The following is a 19,961-nucleotide window of genomic DNA, read 5'->3' on the forward strand; positions in this document are numbered from 1 at the left end:
GTCTGTTGGTGGCATCCTGGAGGAAGGAAGGGAGCTCTAGCGGCTTAGAGTTATCAGGGAAAGGACTATTGGTTCTATTAGTGCAATCACCAGCACTTCACACGGAAGGTTCTTTGTCATCATCATGATTTACTAATCTCTTCAGAGACACTCCAGGTAGTGTTTCAAAGGGTTTTTTCACAGTTTCAAAGTACATCTTGCTTAATATTAGGATGTGCCTCAGACATTTCCACAAAGTAAATAAGATGCTTTATTTTATTTTATTTTTTAATTGACAAGTAAAAATTATATATATTTATTGTGTACAACATGACGTTTGGAAATATGTATACATTGTGAGATGACTCAGTGGAGTTAGTTAATTGAGACAATGTGCATTTCCTCACATAGTTACTTTTTGTGATGAGAACACTTAAAATCTACTTTCTTAGTGATTTTTAAAATACGATCATGTTATTAACTGTAGTCACCACATTGTACAGTAGATCTCTTGGACTTATTCCTCCTGTATAACTGAAATTTTATCCTTGGACCATTATCTCCCCAAGGCCCGAGCCCCCAACCAGCCCCTGGTAACTGGCATTCTACTTCGAGTTCAACATTTTTAGATTCCATATATAAGATGCTTTTTAGCGATACCCAAATGTATCAATATTAAAGCACTTAATTTTTACACAGACCTGGGGAGGAGGAAACTTTGAGGTGTCATTCCTAGTGTGTCAGCAAAATAACGCCTTTTGTTAACAGTCCCCATGTTACCAGTGGTGACATGAACGATGGTGTTTGTACAGCTTTACCAAGAAGTTTACAGGTTTTTCTTTGGCTTACCTGTGGGTGGGTATGATTGGAAGCAAATAACATTTTTACCCTTTTTTCACCAAAAGGAATGGCTCTCTCAGAGCTTTTGCTTTATTGAAGTCAAACATCCAAACTTAAAAGAGAACTTCCAACTTTGATTCTAGGCTCATTTTGCAAACATGGATGTGGAGGCAGCCTGGGTTTGGCAATCAGACTCCACCACACACTAGCAAAGGGACTTGGGCAAATCACTTAACCTTGCTGAGCCTAAATCCACCCCTGTAAAATGGGAACAGTTGTCACTGTGCTTCATATTTCTGGAGAGGGTCAAATGAGTGAGGAGATTCTGATTTAGAGGCAGTGGAGTATAACTTGGGACTCTGGAGCCAGCCTTCCTAGAGGTGAGTCCCAGATTCACCTTGTCAGTAGCTGTGTGACCTCGTCTAAGTTGCTAAACCTTCCTGAGCCAATAGAAACAGTAAGAATGCCTACATCATAGAGTCGTGAGGATAAAAGGGTTAATATAACCAGAAAGCAGTTAGAACAGTGCCTGCCATTTAGTAGTAAACACTACATTAGTATGTGCTATGATTATGACATATTATGGTCATAATTGTTGTTATTCATATATCAAGTGCCTGGCATAAATTAGTTGGTCCAAAAAGATTAATAACTACTTTTATTATTTCTCCCATCAGAGCACCTGAATTTTAAATGCTCTGAATGGAAAGTAATATTATTACCAGTCTGTTTTTGATTTAACTAAATATATAACAGCAGGGTTCTTTTCAAAATCTTACTCCTCAGGGGCTCAAAACTTAACCTCACACCAGAGGAGAAAGATTTTTTCTTAGAACAAGACCATATACTTGGTCCTCACACCAGACCTTTAGAATCAGAAATTCTGGGGACATGACCATCATCTGTTTTAGCAAGTGTACCCAGTGATTCTCATGCTCCTGAGGTTTGATATCACTATGTGTAGACTAGTCACAGCTTTGACTACCTTCTATTGCCAGGGTAGAGACAACAAAGAATTGGATACTCTGGCAGGCTGTTCTAGCCCAAGAAGTGTTCAAATGATGTTATCGTGGTGGTTTTGTGGGTTAAGCAGACACAGGTAGTTCTGGAAAGCGGGGTCAGGGGTGTGGTGGGGGGGTACGGTACGGGGGGTGCAGAGCACTTGGGCAGCATGTGAACCTGTTGATAGATCTGGCTTAGAACAATGTGGCGTATTGGGCCCTCTGGGAAGTGCTCATGTCACCTCTTGTGCCTTACCAGTCTCAGTGACGTGTGGGAGAAGAGATGTCTTTTGAATTTTTATGCAAGGTTAAAATAAAGAAAATCCATTTCAGCCTTTAAAAGTCAGAGCTACTGGTACAAAAGGTCACTGACGCCAATTGGTGACATTGCTGAGCTCAGAGAGGGAGCATTAAAATAGCAGGGTTTTTTTTTTTTTTTTTTAAGAAACACTGCACTGTGGGCTTAAGTCTTAGTCTTTTGCCATCTTGCTGTCCTAGGATCTTAAATAAAAGGGCACATGAAAAAAGAAAAACACGAAGACATTTTTCTACCTCCTTAAGTGTCAAGGATGTAGATAGTTGTCCTCACACTAAAGGTGACATAACCTTTATTGTGGAATAAGCAAAGTGATAAAATGATGTCCCTATGGGAAAGTAGTCAATAAATGGACTAGAGACCTAGCCCTGTTCTAGATGTAGTCTGTTTGGAGGTCAGGTTTGGATAACTGAAGATGACAGTGCCTTGGGAAATGAAGTCAATCTAGAAGTGGTATGGAGAGGTTGTAAGATATTAATTTGGCTCTGTATACACTGCATTTGTGTTGACAGAACAGCATCCCAATTGATTGAAAAGAATTTGCCAGCCATCTGAATAGAAACCGTATTTAAGCCATTAGGAATGAATTGATTACCAGGGTAATTAAGGAGACCTGAGGATCAAAGACCAAATTCTGGGGACATTGCAATTATAGCAAATACAATATGAGGTCAGTGAAGAAGTGACAGGAGAGACTATCAGAAAAGCTGGAAGTAGGCCGGGCACGGTGGCTCACACCTGTAATCACAGCACTTTGGGAGGCTGAGGTGGGCAGATCATATGAGGCCAGGAGTTTGAGACCAACCTGGCCAACATGGTGAAATCCCATCTCTACTAAAAATACAAACATTAGCCAGATGTGGTGGCGCATGCCTGTAGTCCTAGCTACTCAGGCGGCTGAGGCATGAGAATTGCTTGAACCCGGGAGGCAGGGATTGCAGTGAGCCGAGATCGCACCACTGCACTCCAGCCTGGGCAACAGAGCAAGACCCTGTCTTAAAAAAAAAAAAAAAAAAAAAAATTTTAAATTTAAAAATGTATGTGTATGTGTGTGTGTGTGTATATATATATATTCTATATATATAGAAGTGGCTCCAGGACCATATTCTATCACAGAAATCAAGAGAAGAAATTTTTTCCAGAATAGACAGGTGATCTCTGGTGTTAAAAGCTTGAAGAAATAAAAAGCTATAAAGCATGTGGGGAGGTGGGGATGGGTCTTAGATTTGCTAGGTAAAAACATTAAATCAGAAAGAAAGTATCTTTTCTATAAAGTCAATAATCTTTATTACATCCATTCAAGTCAGTGTTTCTTAACCTCAGCATTATTGACATTTTGGTCTGGATGATTCTTTGTGGTGGGAACTGTCCTATGCAGCATCCCTGGCCTCTACCCACTAGACATAATGCCACCACCACCAGTCGTGATTACTGAAAAATGTCTTCAGATATCGTCAGATGTCCCTGGTGAAGAACCACTGATTTAAGTGTTTAATTCCTACCATGTATGTAGCACTACATTAGGCAGTGCAAGGCATAAAAAGTATGACACACTTCACCATAAAAAAATACATTCTAATTGTCCTAAATGGAGTTATTCTGTTATTTCTCCTATTATATTGGTTAAAACTATATATTTGTATACTCATACACACACACGCACGCACACACACACACATATATACATATTTACGGTAGTTGGTCTCAAAGTTAACATTACATCAGCTTAATTATTGGATGATACCAGAAAAGTAGTAAGTGGGAAATATTGATGTCCCCATGCTGTATGTTTTAGCACAGATCAGTGTAAGAAATTATTATGGATCTATGGTGAGACTAGTAAGCAATTTCCAAATTAAATTATTTGTGTACTCCAAAGATTCAAATTGTTTTTTACTCTCTCATTTCTTATGAAGATAAAATACTCTTACTAATTTATAAATATGTTATAGAAGTTCTTATTTTTTAAAATGTGAATGTACCATTTGTCTTTGGGTAGAAATTATAATGCTATTTATTGAAAGTGTTCCTTCAAGTTTCTGAGTTCTTAGTGAAAGGAAGATGAGCAATTGGATTATAATTTGACCTTTAAACATTTATAAGAAACATTATCAGAAAAAATGCATGAAAAGAAAGAGCTTTATATTTGGAATAGATTCTGCATCAAAAGAAGCAGCTTATCATCTTGCCAAACCTCAGCCTTGTCATTGTTTTGGAGCAAGAAAGAGAATCGAACCTCACTCACGTTTTGTTGCCTGTACCATTGAACAAGGCCCTGACTATTAAGACTAATGTTGAGACCCTTGTTTTCTTTGCAGACTGCATCATCTGCTATTAAAGGTGCTATTCAGCTGGGAATAGGATACACAGTGGGCAATCTCACTTCCAAGCCAGAACGAGATGTTCTTATGCAAGACTTTTATGTGGTGGAAAGTGTGTTCCTACCCAGGTAAGAACATTTTTATTTGTGATGATTTCCATGCTATTTCTTTGTGACAACCCCATATTGAAGGGCTTTTCTACTATGTGCATGTTTACATGTACAGATGTGAATATTGGGCCGTTGGCAGGACCAAAGGCAGTCCAAATGATGTTTACTTCCTATTTCATCGCAATTACTTCCTGATGCCTCGCAATTTTTATGTGAAGATAGTAAATAGGTTTCATCTATGGACCAGTTCTAATTAGTTGTGGTGAATACCTGGAAGACCATATGGAGAAAGATTTTGAGGTTCAGTGGGAAAGAGTGCAGTAATTACAGAGTAATGTCCACCAAGGGTTTAGAGAAAGAAGGCTTCCATGAAGCAGCAACTGGTGCTAAGTTTTTGCTCCCCCTAATTTAAAAGCATGAGCTAGGCCCACAATTGGGCCTCAAATCTGAGTCTAGTCTTATCTATTCTCTTTTATGATGACTTTAACTTAACTTTCTTCTGGAAAACATAGAGAATCCTGCTGTTTGCAAAAATACCAAGGTTACCCATACATATTGTCTCTAGCTTTCATCATTTTAGGGTGATGGGATCAATTATTTAAAAACGAATGCATCTGGAAATGGATGATGGTAATATGAATATATTAGTGCCACAGAACTGTACACTTAAAAATGGCTAACATGGTAAATTTTATGTTCAGTATATTTTACCACAATAAAACTAATTAATTAAAAACTATATTACTACCTTCATTTAGGAAGAGAAGAAGTAATCATTAAATAAGAAGTATCGTGGCTCAAGCCGGTTACCCTGGCACTCGGGGAGGCGAGGCTACACGTTCAAGGTCACCCTGGTCAACACTGATTAAAAAAAACATTAAAAAAAAAAAAAAAGAATCACCACAAGTGACAGAATTTTTCAAATGATCTAAAAAATTAAAGATGTTCAATTTGGGAACTTGGAAGTAATTATTTTGTCTTTGAAGCTGTGAGAATTGATTTTAACATTTCTCTTCAAAATAAGCCTTGTTATTACCAGGCTTGGGTAAACATGGCTAAAGTGACACTTTGTTTACCACAAGTGTCCTCATCACCTTATTAAAAATCTATATGTATCTTTAGAAGAATTATGTTAACACATTTATCTCTGTATACAGGTGTCAATTGCCTAAAAATAAAACTTGTATGTGGACATGCGGTAACCCCCACATAGTCACCAAGGAGCGGAGCCCATACATTTTTAAAAGTCAGCTACCTAGTTTTGCTTTAAATGCTCTTAGCTGCAGAATAAAGTTGGTCTACTAGCCTTTTGAAGTCTACTTGTCTAGGGTCCTCTAGCAGCCATGAGAACCAGGTTCCAGGCAGAAAATGGACAACTCCAAGACCCAAGATATAATCCTTGCTCATGATCCTACTCTTCTTTCTATAGTTGGAAATGTTCTCTGTGTTTGTTTTTAACAGTCTACCATTCCAAAAAAAAAAAAAAGAAAAAAATGTGTATTAAGCACATGTTTTTCTCTTAAAAGCCGGGGGTCCTGAGTTTATCTTCATATTTTGGTATGATTTTTTTAGGGTCATAATGCTTGTGTGTTTGCAGGATGTTTGTTTGAGTTCTCATCGTCTCCAAAGGTCTCTACCCAGACATTTCAACTTTGTTGTGCTTTGGCTACAAAGAACAGGAGAAATGGAGTACTTTTGTGGGAGTGTGGAGACAGTGAGCTCAGGGTGCTGAGGGCATTACAGCTGAATGTGGGGGTATAAAGATGTTTCATGTGCTCCCCCCATCCTCACTGACTGACCTCTTCTACTTCCAGTGTCCAGTCAACACAGCCAGCCATTGACGGGCTCTTGGGGAAAGCATAGCTCAGGCATGAGGTCCCCAAATCCTAAACACCAGCACACCTGGAACTTGCTAGCACACCTGGAACTTGCTAGACATGCAGATTCTTGGGCTCCACCCAAACCAACTGAATTAGAAACTCTGTGGGTGGGAACCAGGAATCTGTTTTAACAAGCCCTCGGGGTGATTCTCATTACAGAAAGGTTTGGGAACCACTGGCCTTGCCCATGACTTTCCACTTGAGAGAGAGAACTTTTTGGTAGATAACAAATTTTGTTCTTGGAGTTATCACACATCTCTTACAAGTAATAAAACTCAAATCATTTTTTAAAAGCATCTTAAATATCCAAATGACATCTATTAGCACTTTATGTCTTTGGCCTTCACTGTCATCCAAGGTAGCAGCAGCAGGTGTCTCACTGGCAGAGGAGTAGCTAACTGACTTTCCTTTATTTAGAGGCATCTGTTGTCACATTTAAAATACAGCATTTTTGAGTATTTGCAGCCTATAAATGTGCATACCTGTAATCCCAGCTACTCAAGAGGAGGCTGAGGCAGGAGAATCTCTGGAGCCTGGGAGGCAGAGGTTGCAGTGGGCTGAGGTCCAGCCACTGCACTTCAGTCTGGGCAACAGGGTGGGACTCTGTCTCAAAAAAAAGAAAAAGAAAAAGAAAAAAATTACCTCCCTCATTTTCTTTGTAATAGTATAGTGTAAAATGAGTAAAAGTCTGTAAGAAGAACTTTGAAAAGTATTAAGTGATACACATATGTGTATGTGTGTGTGTGTATATACACATATATATACAAACATATGCAATAGAGTAATGAAAATACTATATAATAAATATAGATTACTATTTAAAATAGATGCATGAAATAGAAAGGCTAAATAGATATAGATGTTTACATATAGGCATATTTAGTTGGATTAAGTTAGATTTAAATGGTGCGATAGAGAACTGTGCATACAATTACAATTACAGATCAACCCTTTCTCTGGGCTGTCTAAAATAATCAGATATTAGACCAAAAAATGACATGCTGTCTGCCTTACCTTTTAGTGATGATTTGTAGGAAGAGGAAGGTGGGGGCTGGTGAGTGGAAAGATAGCAGAGTTTGTAAGGAATGTTCTGTGTGACTGAAGACCAAGGCTGGAGATTCATGGACCAGAAGGTGTGAATCTACTCTGAAAGACAGGCGAGAGTCCAGTCCAGGGAAAAAGGTGCAGATGGGTAGGATTTGGGTGGGTACTCGAATTAAAAAAAAAAAAAAATGGATTTGTGAGGCAATATTGCTGGAGTCAAAACCAAAAAATCAAATTGACCAGAGTGAAAAATAGCCTGGGTCCTAGCATGGCTCTGCTGCCACATGGGATGACTGGACTGTCTTTTCAGGTTTGTGTAACAAACCATACTACTTACAGTATACATGAAATTCTTTCTATTCATTCAAGCAACCTTACTAAAAACACCCCATGAAAATGAAAGTCTGTATCTTGCCTTCAAAACAAAAATGGCAATACAAAATTTAACATTTGATGCATTTTTTTTCTTATTTGTTATTTTTAAATTAAAAAGAATTATTGTCCCGGCTTGGCTCTATGCCCCTGGACTCGGGCTCCCATGCCACCATGGCAGGTGCTGGCCTCAACATTTGATTCAGACCAAGAATTTCTTTCAGCAGATGCTATCTTGTTGGTTTATGTAACACAGGCACACCAGATGGATTTACAGTAAACAGAAGAAATTTATGTTAGTCTTGCCTCAGTTTCATCATCTGGACTCAGTGTCTTCATGGATTTAGCAAAGGGATTTGGCCCAGTGTTTCTCAATGGAGGTGCTATTGGCCTTGTTGGATAAGACAACTCTTTGTGCAAGACAGTACATTTCAGGAGATCTGTGGTCCCCAGGCCCTGCCAGTAATATCTCCTAGTTGCTGTGGCAATCAAAAAACCCCTACAAAGTGATGGATAAATTTAGTATCTTGATTGTGGTGATGGTTCCACAGGTGGATATACACATGTGAAAAAGTAACAAATTGTATACTTTATTGTATGTCAAATAAACTTCAATAAATCAGTCAAATAATGCTTTCTCTCTTCAAGTATTTCCAAGCCCATATGGGGATGAGGAAACGGGTAGGTGGGCAGGACACCTTACAACCCTGGTTGTAAGCATCCAAAACACTCTGCAGTCTCTGATGGCTCCGGAACTCAACGAGTCTATCTGGGTCATAGAACTAATTACTTGAGGTACCTGGAGATGTTTTAATTTATTGCTCTCTGAAGTTGCAGAATCCATTTCCCCTAGCAACCAAATGCTTTGTGTTTTTTTTCTTATTTATATATTTTGAAGCTGCTCAAAGTTATTTTTAAATATCAAGTACATAATTTGTCCTGTGAATTATTTCATTCTGTAGATGGAAAAAGCCCTGGGCCTTTTTAAGATTTGAAAGAGGATATAAAAATCTCTTTTAACTGTCTGGCTCCATGATCTTCCAAAATGTGTTCCAAAATCTCAAAGTAAATAAGAAAATCATGATCATATATTAATATTTTGACCCCAAATTCTGTGTTAGGATCAGAAGCTCAAGGTTGTAGATAGTTTTCATGCATTGACAGGATAAAGAAGAAGGAGGATGGTTTATAATGCTGTACCATGTAAACAAGAACCTAAGGTGGCAAAGGGAGGCAAAATTTTTAAGAACTAACTGAACCAAGCATAGTTTTATTCATATAGTAAATTGGCTTATATAACATATATTAATTTTTATTATCTTTCATCTTTATAAGAACACTATTTGGTATATGAAATAATTTGGCCCTAAGACATTAAGTCACTTAGCCCAAGGCTATCCAGCCAATAAATGGTAAAGCCAAGATTTTAACTCAGGGTTAGCTGGCCCCAAAGTTTTGTTTTTCTCTACATTGTGGCAATAAAGCATGGGAATGGTATTTCTGCTTTATTGAATCAGAACAAGTGTCCAGTTTTTATCTTAGAATTATGGACCTCAATCTGCTTGTTTGTTCCCCTCAGAACCAGCCCTAATCTGTGGAAGTAGCAAAAATGGTTTAAAAGCTGGTGGTAAAAGTTTAAAATCTTTCCATATTCAAGAATAATTATACAGCTGAGGAATTTTTAAAGCCCGTATATTTCAGTCTCTTCACTTGTCACACAGGAGTTTACCTTGATGTTAAAGATCATTACGAAAACAGTCTGCCCTTGGGTTTGACCCACATGCACTTCAGGATTTATTTGGACAGCCAGGGAATACCCACCTTTTGGAAAAGAATTCCAAGAAACTGTGGCAAGGGTAAAACATTATCCTAAATGATAAACAAACATATATGTCAAAGGTTCATATAAAATATTGCCTCAAACCTGTAACTCAATGTTACAGGTTTGACAAACTAGTCAACTGCCTGCATTTCAAGGCATAGTAACATAAACTTATCCAAGAGTCCCTCTTATACCAGGGATTCCCAACCCCTGGGCCGCAGACAGGTACCGGTCCATGGCTTGTTAGGAAACCAGCAGCACAGCAGGAGGTAAGCAGAGGGCAAGTGAGTATTAGGAGGTCAAGCTCCGCTTCCTGTCAGATCACTGGCGGCATTAGATTCTCATAGGAGCACAACCCCTATTGTGAACTGTGCATGCAAGGAATTTCAGTTGCTTGCTCCTTATGAGCATGTAATGCCTGATGATCTGAGATGGAAGAGTTTCATCCCAAAACCATCCCCCTATTTCCACTGTCTGTGGAAAAATTGTCTTCCACAAAACTGGTCCCTGGTGCCAAAAAGGTTAGCGACCACTGTCTTATACCATATGGGTCAGCATACAATAGCCCATGGGACAGGCCCTGCTTACTGCCCGTTTTTGTAAATAGGGTTTAATTGGAATAAAGCCACATCCATTCATTTACACATTGTCTGCAGCTGCTGTTCTACAATGGCAGCAGAGTTGAGTAATTGCTACAGAGAATGTGTGGCCCACAGAGCTCGAAATACTGTCTGGCCCTTTATAGAAAAAGATTGCCAAGGCTGGGTGCAGTGGCTCACGCCTGTAATCCCAGCACTTTGGGAGGCCGAGGTGGGAGGATCGCTTGAGCTCAGGAGTTTGAAAGCAGCCTGGTCAACGTAGTGAGACCTCATTTCTTTATATTTAATAAAAAGAAAAATAAAAAAGAAAAAGATTGCCAACTCCTGATCTATAAAAACATTCTGCACCAGTTTTTATGTACATGTGGGTAGAAGACAAAGATGCCAGCATAGTATTCTTGGGAGAAAATGAGAGGCGACTGCTGCTGGGCAAGCTCATAATATGATGCCCCTTCAAATCAAAACTCTTTACGTCTTTGTTCAATGTGTATTTGGTGAGGATGGGGAGAAACTGATTTCCTATTAATAAAAGCCATATACCTCTCCCTTCAGTTCAAAATAAAGGATTTATTGCATGCACTAGATATTATACAATATTCTACTTTATTTGAAATTATCTTCAAGCACAGTTTTCCAGTATGGTAATAACTTCTTGGATGGTTTAATGTTTAGATAACCGATGATGTCACATGTTCCCAGTAAATGACATCCCAGAATGCACTATTTGGTTGGGGAATTTAAGCTGTCTTCAGAGGCTGACTTTTAAAGATTGGCTGTCAGCTGGTTGGTCTCTGAAGATGGTGCAGCCTCCTGTTATACAATGCAGTTCATGTGCACCCATCACAGAACTGCTCAGCAATGGGAGGTTGGCACCAGCAAGGAATGTGTCTTTTGTTTTGCTTTGTTTTGTTTTTCCATTCATGAGCACGATCTAATTTGGCAAAAAAAAAAGAGGACCAGTTTCTGTCTCTCTCTCCAGTTACATAAAGAATTGTATATGGAAACCAAGGGATCTCCACCTTGGCTGAATTGGCAGAGGCAATTAATAATACCTTAAGGCCGCTTTTACAGACTGCTGTGTACGAAGGTCCAACTTGAAGACTGGGTACCGTCAGTGGTTTGTTACTGGATTGTAGTGGCATTCATCCAACTGTAGTGCCCCTTAAGCTTTCCTAATGTCTGTACATCAAGACAAAGCACCCTTCATTTATCCCGTCACACAGAGGGTAAGGTCACGTTTGTTGAACAAAAGTGAGGGCATTTAGCATCCTTTAGCAAAACTGACCACTGTCACCCAGGAATTGTGTAAGTACTAGTTTTGTCAAAAGTCCCCAGAGCCACTACTGATGGTTTGGTTACAATCTGAAATAAACAAAGCTCACTAAATGGAAAATGCTGCTGTAGAGACAACAAAGCTCTGAGTCTCAGCTCCAAAACTGGACCCCTTGTGTTGTCTTTGAGTTGCTAAATTAGTTTTACCCCATTGCTTACCACCACATCTCTCAGTCCAGTGCCACCAAAACTAGCACTTGGTCATCAGGCTCTAAAACCCCATAAACAAAGCCATGATGTTATTAGTACACACAGAGGAGAACACCAGCTGACCAAAGCTTCTGTAAGTGAAATTCTGCCCACCAGCCCCTGTGGTGTGAGGGCCTCACGTGGAAGTAATTGGGTATTTGGGCAGGGAGAAACCCCTGAAACTTGTAACTGAATCCTGAAAAGAAGGAATAACAGAGGAACGTCAAGTCTAAGTTAAGCCATTCCTATCTGCTTGTGACTTTTCTCCTGATGTGAGTCTCATCTCCCCATCTTGTTTGTTCCTGATCAGTTTGGGCCATTATTTTCCCTCCCTGGACTTTGATTTATCTGCTAAATGGGGAATTCCAGATGGTGGCCAATGCTTCCTCAAACTTCAACATTGTGTAATTGTGAACATACGTTGCCATTAAGATATATGTATTTTTAAACTAAGACGAGCAGTAGCTTTGGCCTTAAAAATGAACTTGCCTCAGAAGAGGTGAGTATCGGAATGCCAGAGCTGGTCTATGATTGAACTTTAACTGCTTCTTAGTGAATAAGTGGGGAAGAGGACAGAGAAACTTCTTTATTTGAAATTTCTTTCTCCTTTTTTGGAGCTAAAAATGCCCTTTTATGATGTGATAGGGATTGTAATGTGTGTTTGCTTAATTGTTTAGGTTCTTACTTGGCAAAATAAAGTTGGAAATCCAAGGTTGAATTCCAAATTTTTGTTATCGAAATTTTACTGGCCCATGGGATCCAAGCATCTAGAACCACTGCTTAAAACCCCATAGCTGAGATTTCCAAAGCTTCAACTTATGCCAAGACAGGAAAGTCAGTTGTTGGGTGGTTTTTTTTTAATACCCTTTAATAAGTGCATTGAAGAAATATAAGGTAAATCTTAAACTGTGAGGAGGTCTACTCTTTTTCTGACTTCATTTTTGCTAAGTCTGGATGCTGAGCACAATTACCCAACAGGTAACCCCAGTCTCAGGCAAGGAAAGCCTGCGGACTTCAGCAGGCAAATGTTGATTGCAGTCCTTGTGTTTGAATGTTGGCAGTTCTGCCATGCTGGAAGTTGCTGAGCACTTGGTACCTGTGCTGTGGAGATTCCGTGGGGAACGTCTGTGGGCTGGCACCCACATCTATACACAGTAAATGTGCCCGCGTGAGGCCTCAGAGAACCAAGGTTGTTGCCTGCTGGCTGGCCTTCACTGGACTTGCTGTTTTCTCTGCACTCGTGCTCCCCTGACAAATATCCAGGCCCAGCAGGGGCCAGCGATCTCATTAATTTGCATTTCCTTCACTAGAGCTTCATTCATGTCAAGCTGGTATTTGTTATTCATTGGAGCAGCTTAAATATGTGGAGGTAAACAAACCTTCTGCTGTGGTGCTGAGCACGGAAGGCTCTGTTTGGGGGAAGAGGGATCAGTTTATGGCTTTTAACCTCTAACTTTTAAAATTTATTTAATTTTGTGAATGATAATACATAGGAAGGTTTGTCCTGTTCCTAAAAGGAATACTGTGAAAAGTTCCTTTTGTCCTTGTGCCTTTTTTCAGTGTCCAACTCCAGTTATCACTGTTACTTGTGGCTTGTTTTTCCTTCAAGGATTTTTTATGAATATGCATGCCAAAAGAATATTTGTTTTCTTTTTTGTACAAGTGGTGACATCCCATACACAGCATTCTGCATCATGTTTCATCCACTTAACAATTTATCGTAAAGATCTTGCCATGTCAGTACATAATAAGCACTCTTATTCTTTTCTTAATACCGCATAAAATTCCATTGTGTAGCTGAATCATAATTAATTAGACGAGTCCTCTGCTGAAGGCCATCCAGGTTGCCATAATGAGTAACCATGTTCACATATATTGTTTTGGACAAATGCTAGTTTATCCATAGAACAACATAGGCATGTATTTGCTGGATCAAGGAGTTACATGTTTGTAATTTTGATAGAAGTTGTGAAAATGTCCTTTATGGGGAAAAAAAATCTCAATTTACATTCCCACTAACAATATTTCAGAATACCAGTTCTCCTCAAGCTATATCACAGTTGTGGATTTTCACCAGTCTTCCAGGTAAAATGTCTCTCAGTAACATTTATTTTATGAATGAGGTTGAGCATCTTATGTTTGAGTCATATCTTTTCATTTCTGTGAAGTGCCTGATCATATCCTCAGCTATTTTTTTAAGTTAACTTTTTGATCTTTTTTTTTTTTTTTCTGAGATAGGGTCTTGCTCTGTTGCCCAGGCTGGAGTGCAGTGACACAATCTCGGCTCACTGCAGCTTCGACTTCCTGGGCTCAAGCGATCCTTCTGCCTCAGCCCACCAAGTAGCCGGGACTACAGGTGTGCACCACCATGCCCAGCAAATGTTTGTATTTTTCATAGAGACAGGGTTTCACCATGTTGCCCTGGCTGGACTTTTTGGACTTTTATGCAGTTTATTGGAGCTCTTTATATTAGGAGATTAGCCCATTGTCTGTGATATGAGTTGTAAATATTTTCCCATTTTGTCATTTATTTTTCTTTTTAACTACATTTTCAACACATTCCTCATGTGAAGTGTTTGGCTCAGGGCTGTTTCCTATATAGCCTCAATCATCCAAATGTATTGATGGCTCCCTGCATTCAAAGTACTTTAACTTTCACCTTTTCAGGTACTAAGCCACTTAATTTGTAGAGGTTCCGTACTGGGCCTGGTGAAACTCAGCTTGTAAATTACAGAGGCAACTTGAACCCAGGTCTCCCTGGACTATAAAATCCACCATCTTAACTACCACACAGTGTATCCAGTAGGACTTAAGAGAGTACAGCCCGATCTTAATATTAACCAAAGGAAAATAGAAGCCATAAAATAAAACCTCCTAGGAGAGAAAACAAACAAAGAGTTGTGATGTACTATGAACCTAATTTATAGAAGCCACTATATGAGAATTTTCCTTTCTATTCATACAAATACAGAGGTTCAAGATTGTGTAACCTCAGCAATTAATTGTTACTTCCTATATGTTAATTATACCGTGAAGCAACATCCATTCTGTATGATGCCTCCATTAAGTATTATGCCCACTCCTTTTCATTTTCTCTGTTTACACAAATATATTTTCTTGATTGTCCCATGTAGGTAAGCCTGCCTCACAGTTGGCCCATACTTCTCCGTATCTTAATATGGCCCAGAGCTACCTAGATTTGATTCTTTTTCATGGAATGATTTAGTGGTTTTTTAAACCACCAAATACCTATTATTATTTCTGTATGCCTAAGGAAATAAAGGTTCCTGTTTTCTACCTGAAGCTGCTCTGCTGTGTGTACATGAGCATTCTTGTGTGTATGCGTGAACATGTGTTTGTGTGTCTGTCTCACTCCAGGGAAACCTAACAGTATCATTTTTACACCATAACTGAATAAATCACAGTAGTCAGAGAGATGTGAATCTAAGGAAAATTTTTATAATGAATGGAAACTTCAGGGAAAGATGAATAATCCATGGAGCTCAGAACTAACCCAAAATGAAAATAATAATAGTAAATGCAGCATCCTCTCTGATAAAATCTTGGGCCCAAAACTGCAAAAAAATGAGAGAGACTCCATTTAAGTGGAACATGGGTGTTTTATCTTACCTCTTTGAATGTTGAAGGAAATCTGCTCCAATAGAATGAGTTCCTTTGTGTGAAATAGAAGGTGAAAAAGAGAGAAGAAATTGGCAACGCTCTTAGCCCACTGAAAGCAGCCTGCTTCAGAACCTAAGGCATTGTGGTTATTTTTACTTGCTTGCAAAATTGAGTCACGAAGGATGTTATAGGTCTCTTTGAGCCTCTTTGCTTTTACCCTTTATTTCTATATAATCTACATTTATATTAATAAATTATCATGTGCCATATACGTTCCAGAATCATTCCTTTTGACAGTCCCAGGGGATCAAATCCCCTCCTAAATCCCAAAATATAGAAAGAGAAAATGTTTGGATACAGCACTAGGGCATCATACATACTAAATATTCAACTATGCTTGCTTAGAGAAACAGTAACCATTTAAATGAGCGGATGATTTGGGGGTCATCCTTACAATGTGACTACTCTTCTCTCAGGCAGTCTTAGTCCCTGCGTCACTCTCCTAGTGTGTAGCCTTGCTGCTGCCTGAGTGTAATCCTGCCTTTCAAGATAACCATTTATTATATGGTGCTAACCCCTAACAACACAAGCCAGCTCCCTCATCTGGTACTCAGCAAAAAAAAACCAAAGAAACAAAACAGTCATCGGTAATCGTGCAGGAGGAAAAACTAGTTGCATTGGATATATTGAATAGATACTTCCTAAATAGTTTTCAAGGGTGACCTGTGACTATGCTGAATTTCTGCCTTACACATTGATTTGCTAATGTAATTTCCATGTAAAAATCACATCTTCTCTATTAGCATTATGTTGAAGACTCATTCTTTCACTCAACAAATACTTATTGAGTGTCTGCTATGTGCCAGGCATTGATGCAAGAATATGATTGATCTCAACAACTTAAACTGTAGTAGATCCAAAGTGTTTATTCTGTGCTGAAAGTCTTTGTCATTTGCCCAGTCCTTTTTGTGTGGTATCCATAAAAAGCAGACCATGATAAACTTGCGTAGGCTCTCAATGTCCCACCTAGAATGTAGATCAAAGGGATCTTGAACCTTTACATAAAATTCTATTGCATTGTTCTAATTTTTCTGAAAATTTTAAGAATGAAAACACTGAAAAATTTAAGAATGAGTGGCTTAGGTGGTTTGACTGAGCTCATGTATTAGGTAATACTGTAAGGAGTCAAAGAATAAAAAGGATGAGACTGATAAACATCAACATTTAGGCCAGTGGATCCCTCAATGGATCTGACCAGTAAGAAGTACAGAAGGGGATTCAGCTGTATGGATAATGTTTTATGTCTTAAGCAGCATTTTGGATTCATTGATATGAATTGGTTTATTCTTTGTATATTTTATGTATCATAAGTATTGTGTATAATTTTTCAAAATGAACCCAGAAAAAGGAAAAGAAGACAATGACATATTGGGGAATGAAAATCAGGTTTTAAATTTTTTAAATATGTAAGGTCTCTTTTTTTTAAAGTGTAAATAAAAGAGTTCAGATTGAGGTCCTATTCCATGTGATGGTTCTCTCTGTTGGTAGGATGTTTTTAGAATTAATTTCACTTATCCCTGGTTAACAATGTTTGCCAAATATCCAAAATTTGTGGGTTAAAAAAATGCATTTTTGAAATTGCTGCACACTCTAAGGCCTAGATCTTTTATCCAAAGCATTACAATGTCATTATACTGGTGATAATGGAGTGATCTTCCCAGGAAGAAAGCACAAAAAGATAAATGAATTTTCAGGCATGTGACACTGATTGACAGGGAATGCCTGCATGGAGTGACCCTCACTAACTAGCATCTGTTTCTACCTGGTGATCATTGGCCTTTATGACATGAACTTTGAGAAACCCACTCTCAGGGGATGATTTTTCTAGAGGTAACATTGGCCCAGGACTAATAGAGCTAGAATTTGCAGTCAAAATTATCCTTGCTAATGTGTTCTTTCTTTCTCTCTCTTTTTAATATTTTGACTTCAGCGAAGGGAGCAATCTGACCCCAGCACATCACTACCCAGACTTTAGATTTAAGACATACGCTCCATTAGCATTCCGATATTTCAGAGAACTTTTTGGTATCAAGCCTGATGATTACTTGGTAAGAACCTGTCATTTTTCCTCCTTCTATAGAAATGTGTGATGTAAACATTTGTCTCATAGCAACAGCAACAAGTGGCTTGTGTCTCTCATTTTATAAAGCTCTGGGGCATAGTAAAAGTTCCAAGTTTTATAATGATTATAGATTTAGCTTCAAGAAATGTTGATGTGACTGTGTAGCTTTTACTGATAACTGCAAAATCTGTGATGGTAATTGATATTTAAATAACTATAATATCAGTTGTGACTTCAGATAATTATTCTAACAGATATGTTATAATTAGTTCTAAATACTCCTGTGAATTTTGCTGATTAGATTCTATTCAAAAGCCTCTCTATGTTAATTGCCTTATTTGTACCATTCCTCTCAACTACCTTGGCCCACAACCATTTCACCTTGACCTACAAATTTGAATAAACATTTTAAAGAATCTGGATAGTTTTGTTCTCAAGATCTCTTCAGGCAGACTTTTTAAACATATTTTTATTTGATACAAGGGCATGTTTTATCCTCAGATTTGTCCGTGCTCTTCATCTGCCTTCTGGCACACAAGAGGTACAGACACAACAGCCTTTTTGTGAGAGGTAGTCTGATGTGACCTCAGAGTTTTACCTCATTCCTGTTCAAGGAGCCAGGAACTTTCTGTTGCAAGTGAAAAAATGGTTTGTTTCATAATTTGATCACTGTTAACACCCTGGGGCTCTTCAAAATTGGTTTCCAAAAGACTGTAGGAAGAATGCCATCAAATATTTATTGTTCATCCCATTCTGAATGATCTTAATAAGACTTGAGCTAGATCCTGGGACAGTGCTTTTCAGAGGAAGTATAGCAACACGTGTAACAAAGAGTGTATAATATGCATCTTATAATTTGGATAAGATGTAAATAATTAAAAGTTGATTCTACTCTGTGCTGATGAAGACTCTCTTATGTCTCCTCTGAATCTTGTAAAAGAAAAAAGAAAATCTGTGAATGATCTTCTTTATTTGGTCCGTAAGAAAATCATATGACTTCTGAATAATGAAGCAATACTGCTTTCTCAAGGCACATCAGTAAGTCTGCAAAGAATAGTGAGGGCAAGGTAGAAAGTCCCTGGCGTCCTGCTGCCCTTAAATGTATATATTGCTCTCTTTCTCTTACCACTCCCCTTTAATTGAAGCCTCAGGTGCCTCTACCCATCACTACCAATGCAAGTACACAAGCACACACATTTGTTCTCTCTCTGTGTCTGTGTGTGTGTGTGTGTGTGTGTGTGTGTGTGTTGGAGAACATCCTTTGGTTTCTAGCCATTCTGTAATTACTGAAGGTTGTCATCATTCAGGAAATGTGTTTGAGATGGGGTTTACAATGTGGTTATACTGGTGATAATGGAGTGATGTGTTTGAGATGGGGTTTACAATGTGATTATACTGGTGATATACCCCCAATGGGGTTTCGATATTATCTTATGGAAAACAAGATAGATCTCTCATTTTCTGCCACACACTCAAATTTAATGGATTCTCTTTCTGAATTTCCTTGAACTTCTCACCAGCTGAAGAGATGCCTTAGACTTACGTTTCACACTGCTGATCCAGTCAATATGACCAGATGGATGCCTGTCTTTAGCCCTCCCATATCCATTGCCCCAAAGGCTGGACGTCCATTCTTTCATTCATTCACAAATTTGCTTTCTTTGGGGAAGAGCCTTTTCTGAACAACTTCCCACACAGCCTACTCAAGTTTCCTAATGAGTCTTTAAGCTGGAAAAATTATTTTCATAATGTGGTTAGAGTATTTACAAAGGAGCATAAGAATCTAGCTCATCACTTCTCACGAGAGAAGTCCTTGTGTCTGTAGCTGGCAAAACATAAATTAATCAATCAGTGGGCACTTTGAACACCTATTGTATCTAAAACACTTTGCTAATAGTGGTAGGGAAATTCAAAAAACTACAAGTCACGACACACAAATAACTTAAAATCAAACTGGAATACTAATTTGTCTGTGTAGAAAACTAATCAACTCTACCAGGCAATAAATGTAAAAGCTGAAGCAAAACATGAAATACTCTAGGGTTGAGATAGAGGTCTTTCTCTTTGTTGGGGTGATGATTAGGAGGTCTTCTTATGAGTAAGGTGTGGTTTTAACCATGCCTTAAAAATTACAAGGGATTTTAAAAGGTAGAAAAGAGATGGATGCTCAGGGGGTGAAGGGTTGGAAGGGGCACTGTAGAACCAGAGATGTGGATGTATTCAGTTTTCAGACAGACATTTAGTGGACCAATATGGCTGGAGGGAAGAGTTTTTATCAGGAACATTATTAACATTAACAGATAGGTCCAGGCAACTCAAATAAACAAGCTTCTAAATTACAGAAAACTAAGGAAATATAAAGATTGACTAAATATTTGATGGTGTTGAGAAATAACTTTTTTGGTGGGATAAT

General features: G+C 38.5%; 1 protein-coding gene across 4 annotated transcripts in view; it reads left to right on the plus strand.

Annotated features, from left to right (window-relative positions):
* PIP5K1B (phosphatidylinositol-4-phosphate 5-kinase type 1 beta) overlaps nt 1–19,961 on the plus strand; it is a 306,667-nt gene that overhangs the window by 155,148 nt on the left and 131,558 nt on the right. For all 4 annotated transcript variants that reach the window (XM_023213233.3, XM_023213232.3, XM_023213234.3 and 1 more), the window contains 2 exons: nt 4,455–4,585; nt 17,417–17,534. In XM_023213233.3, coding sequence (XP_023069001.1) covers nt 4,455–4,585; nt 17,417–17,534 — 249 coding nt within the window. The remainder of the gene's footprint in view (nt 1–4,454; nt 4,586–17,416; nt 17,535–19,961) is intronic.

This window comes from Piliocolobus tephrosceles, chromosome 14 (genome assembly GCF_002776525.5).
Source record: "Piliocolobus tephrosceles isolate RC106 chromosome 14, ASM277652v3, whole genome shotgun sequence".
NCBI lineage: Eukaryota > Metazoa > Chordata > Mammalia > Primates > Cercopithecidae > Piliocolobus > Piliocolobus tephrosceles.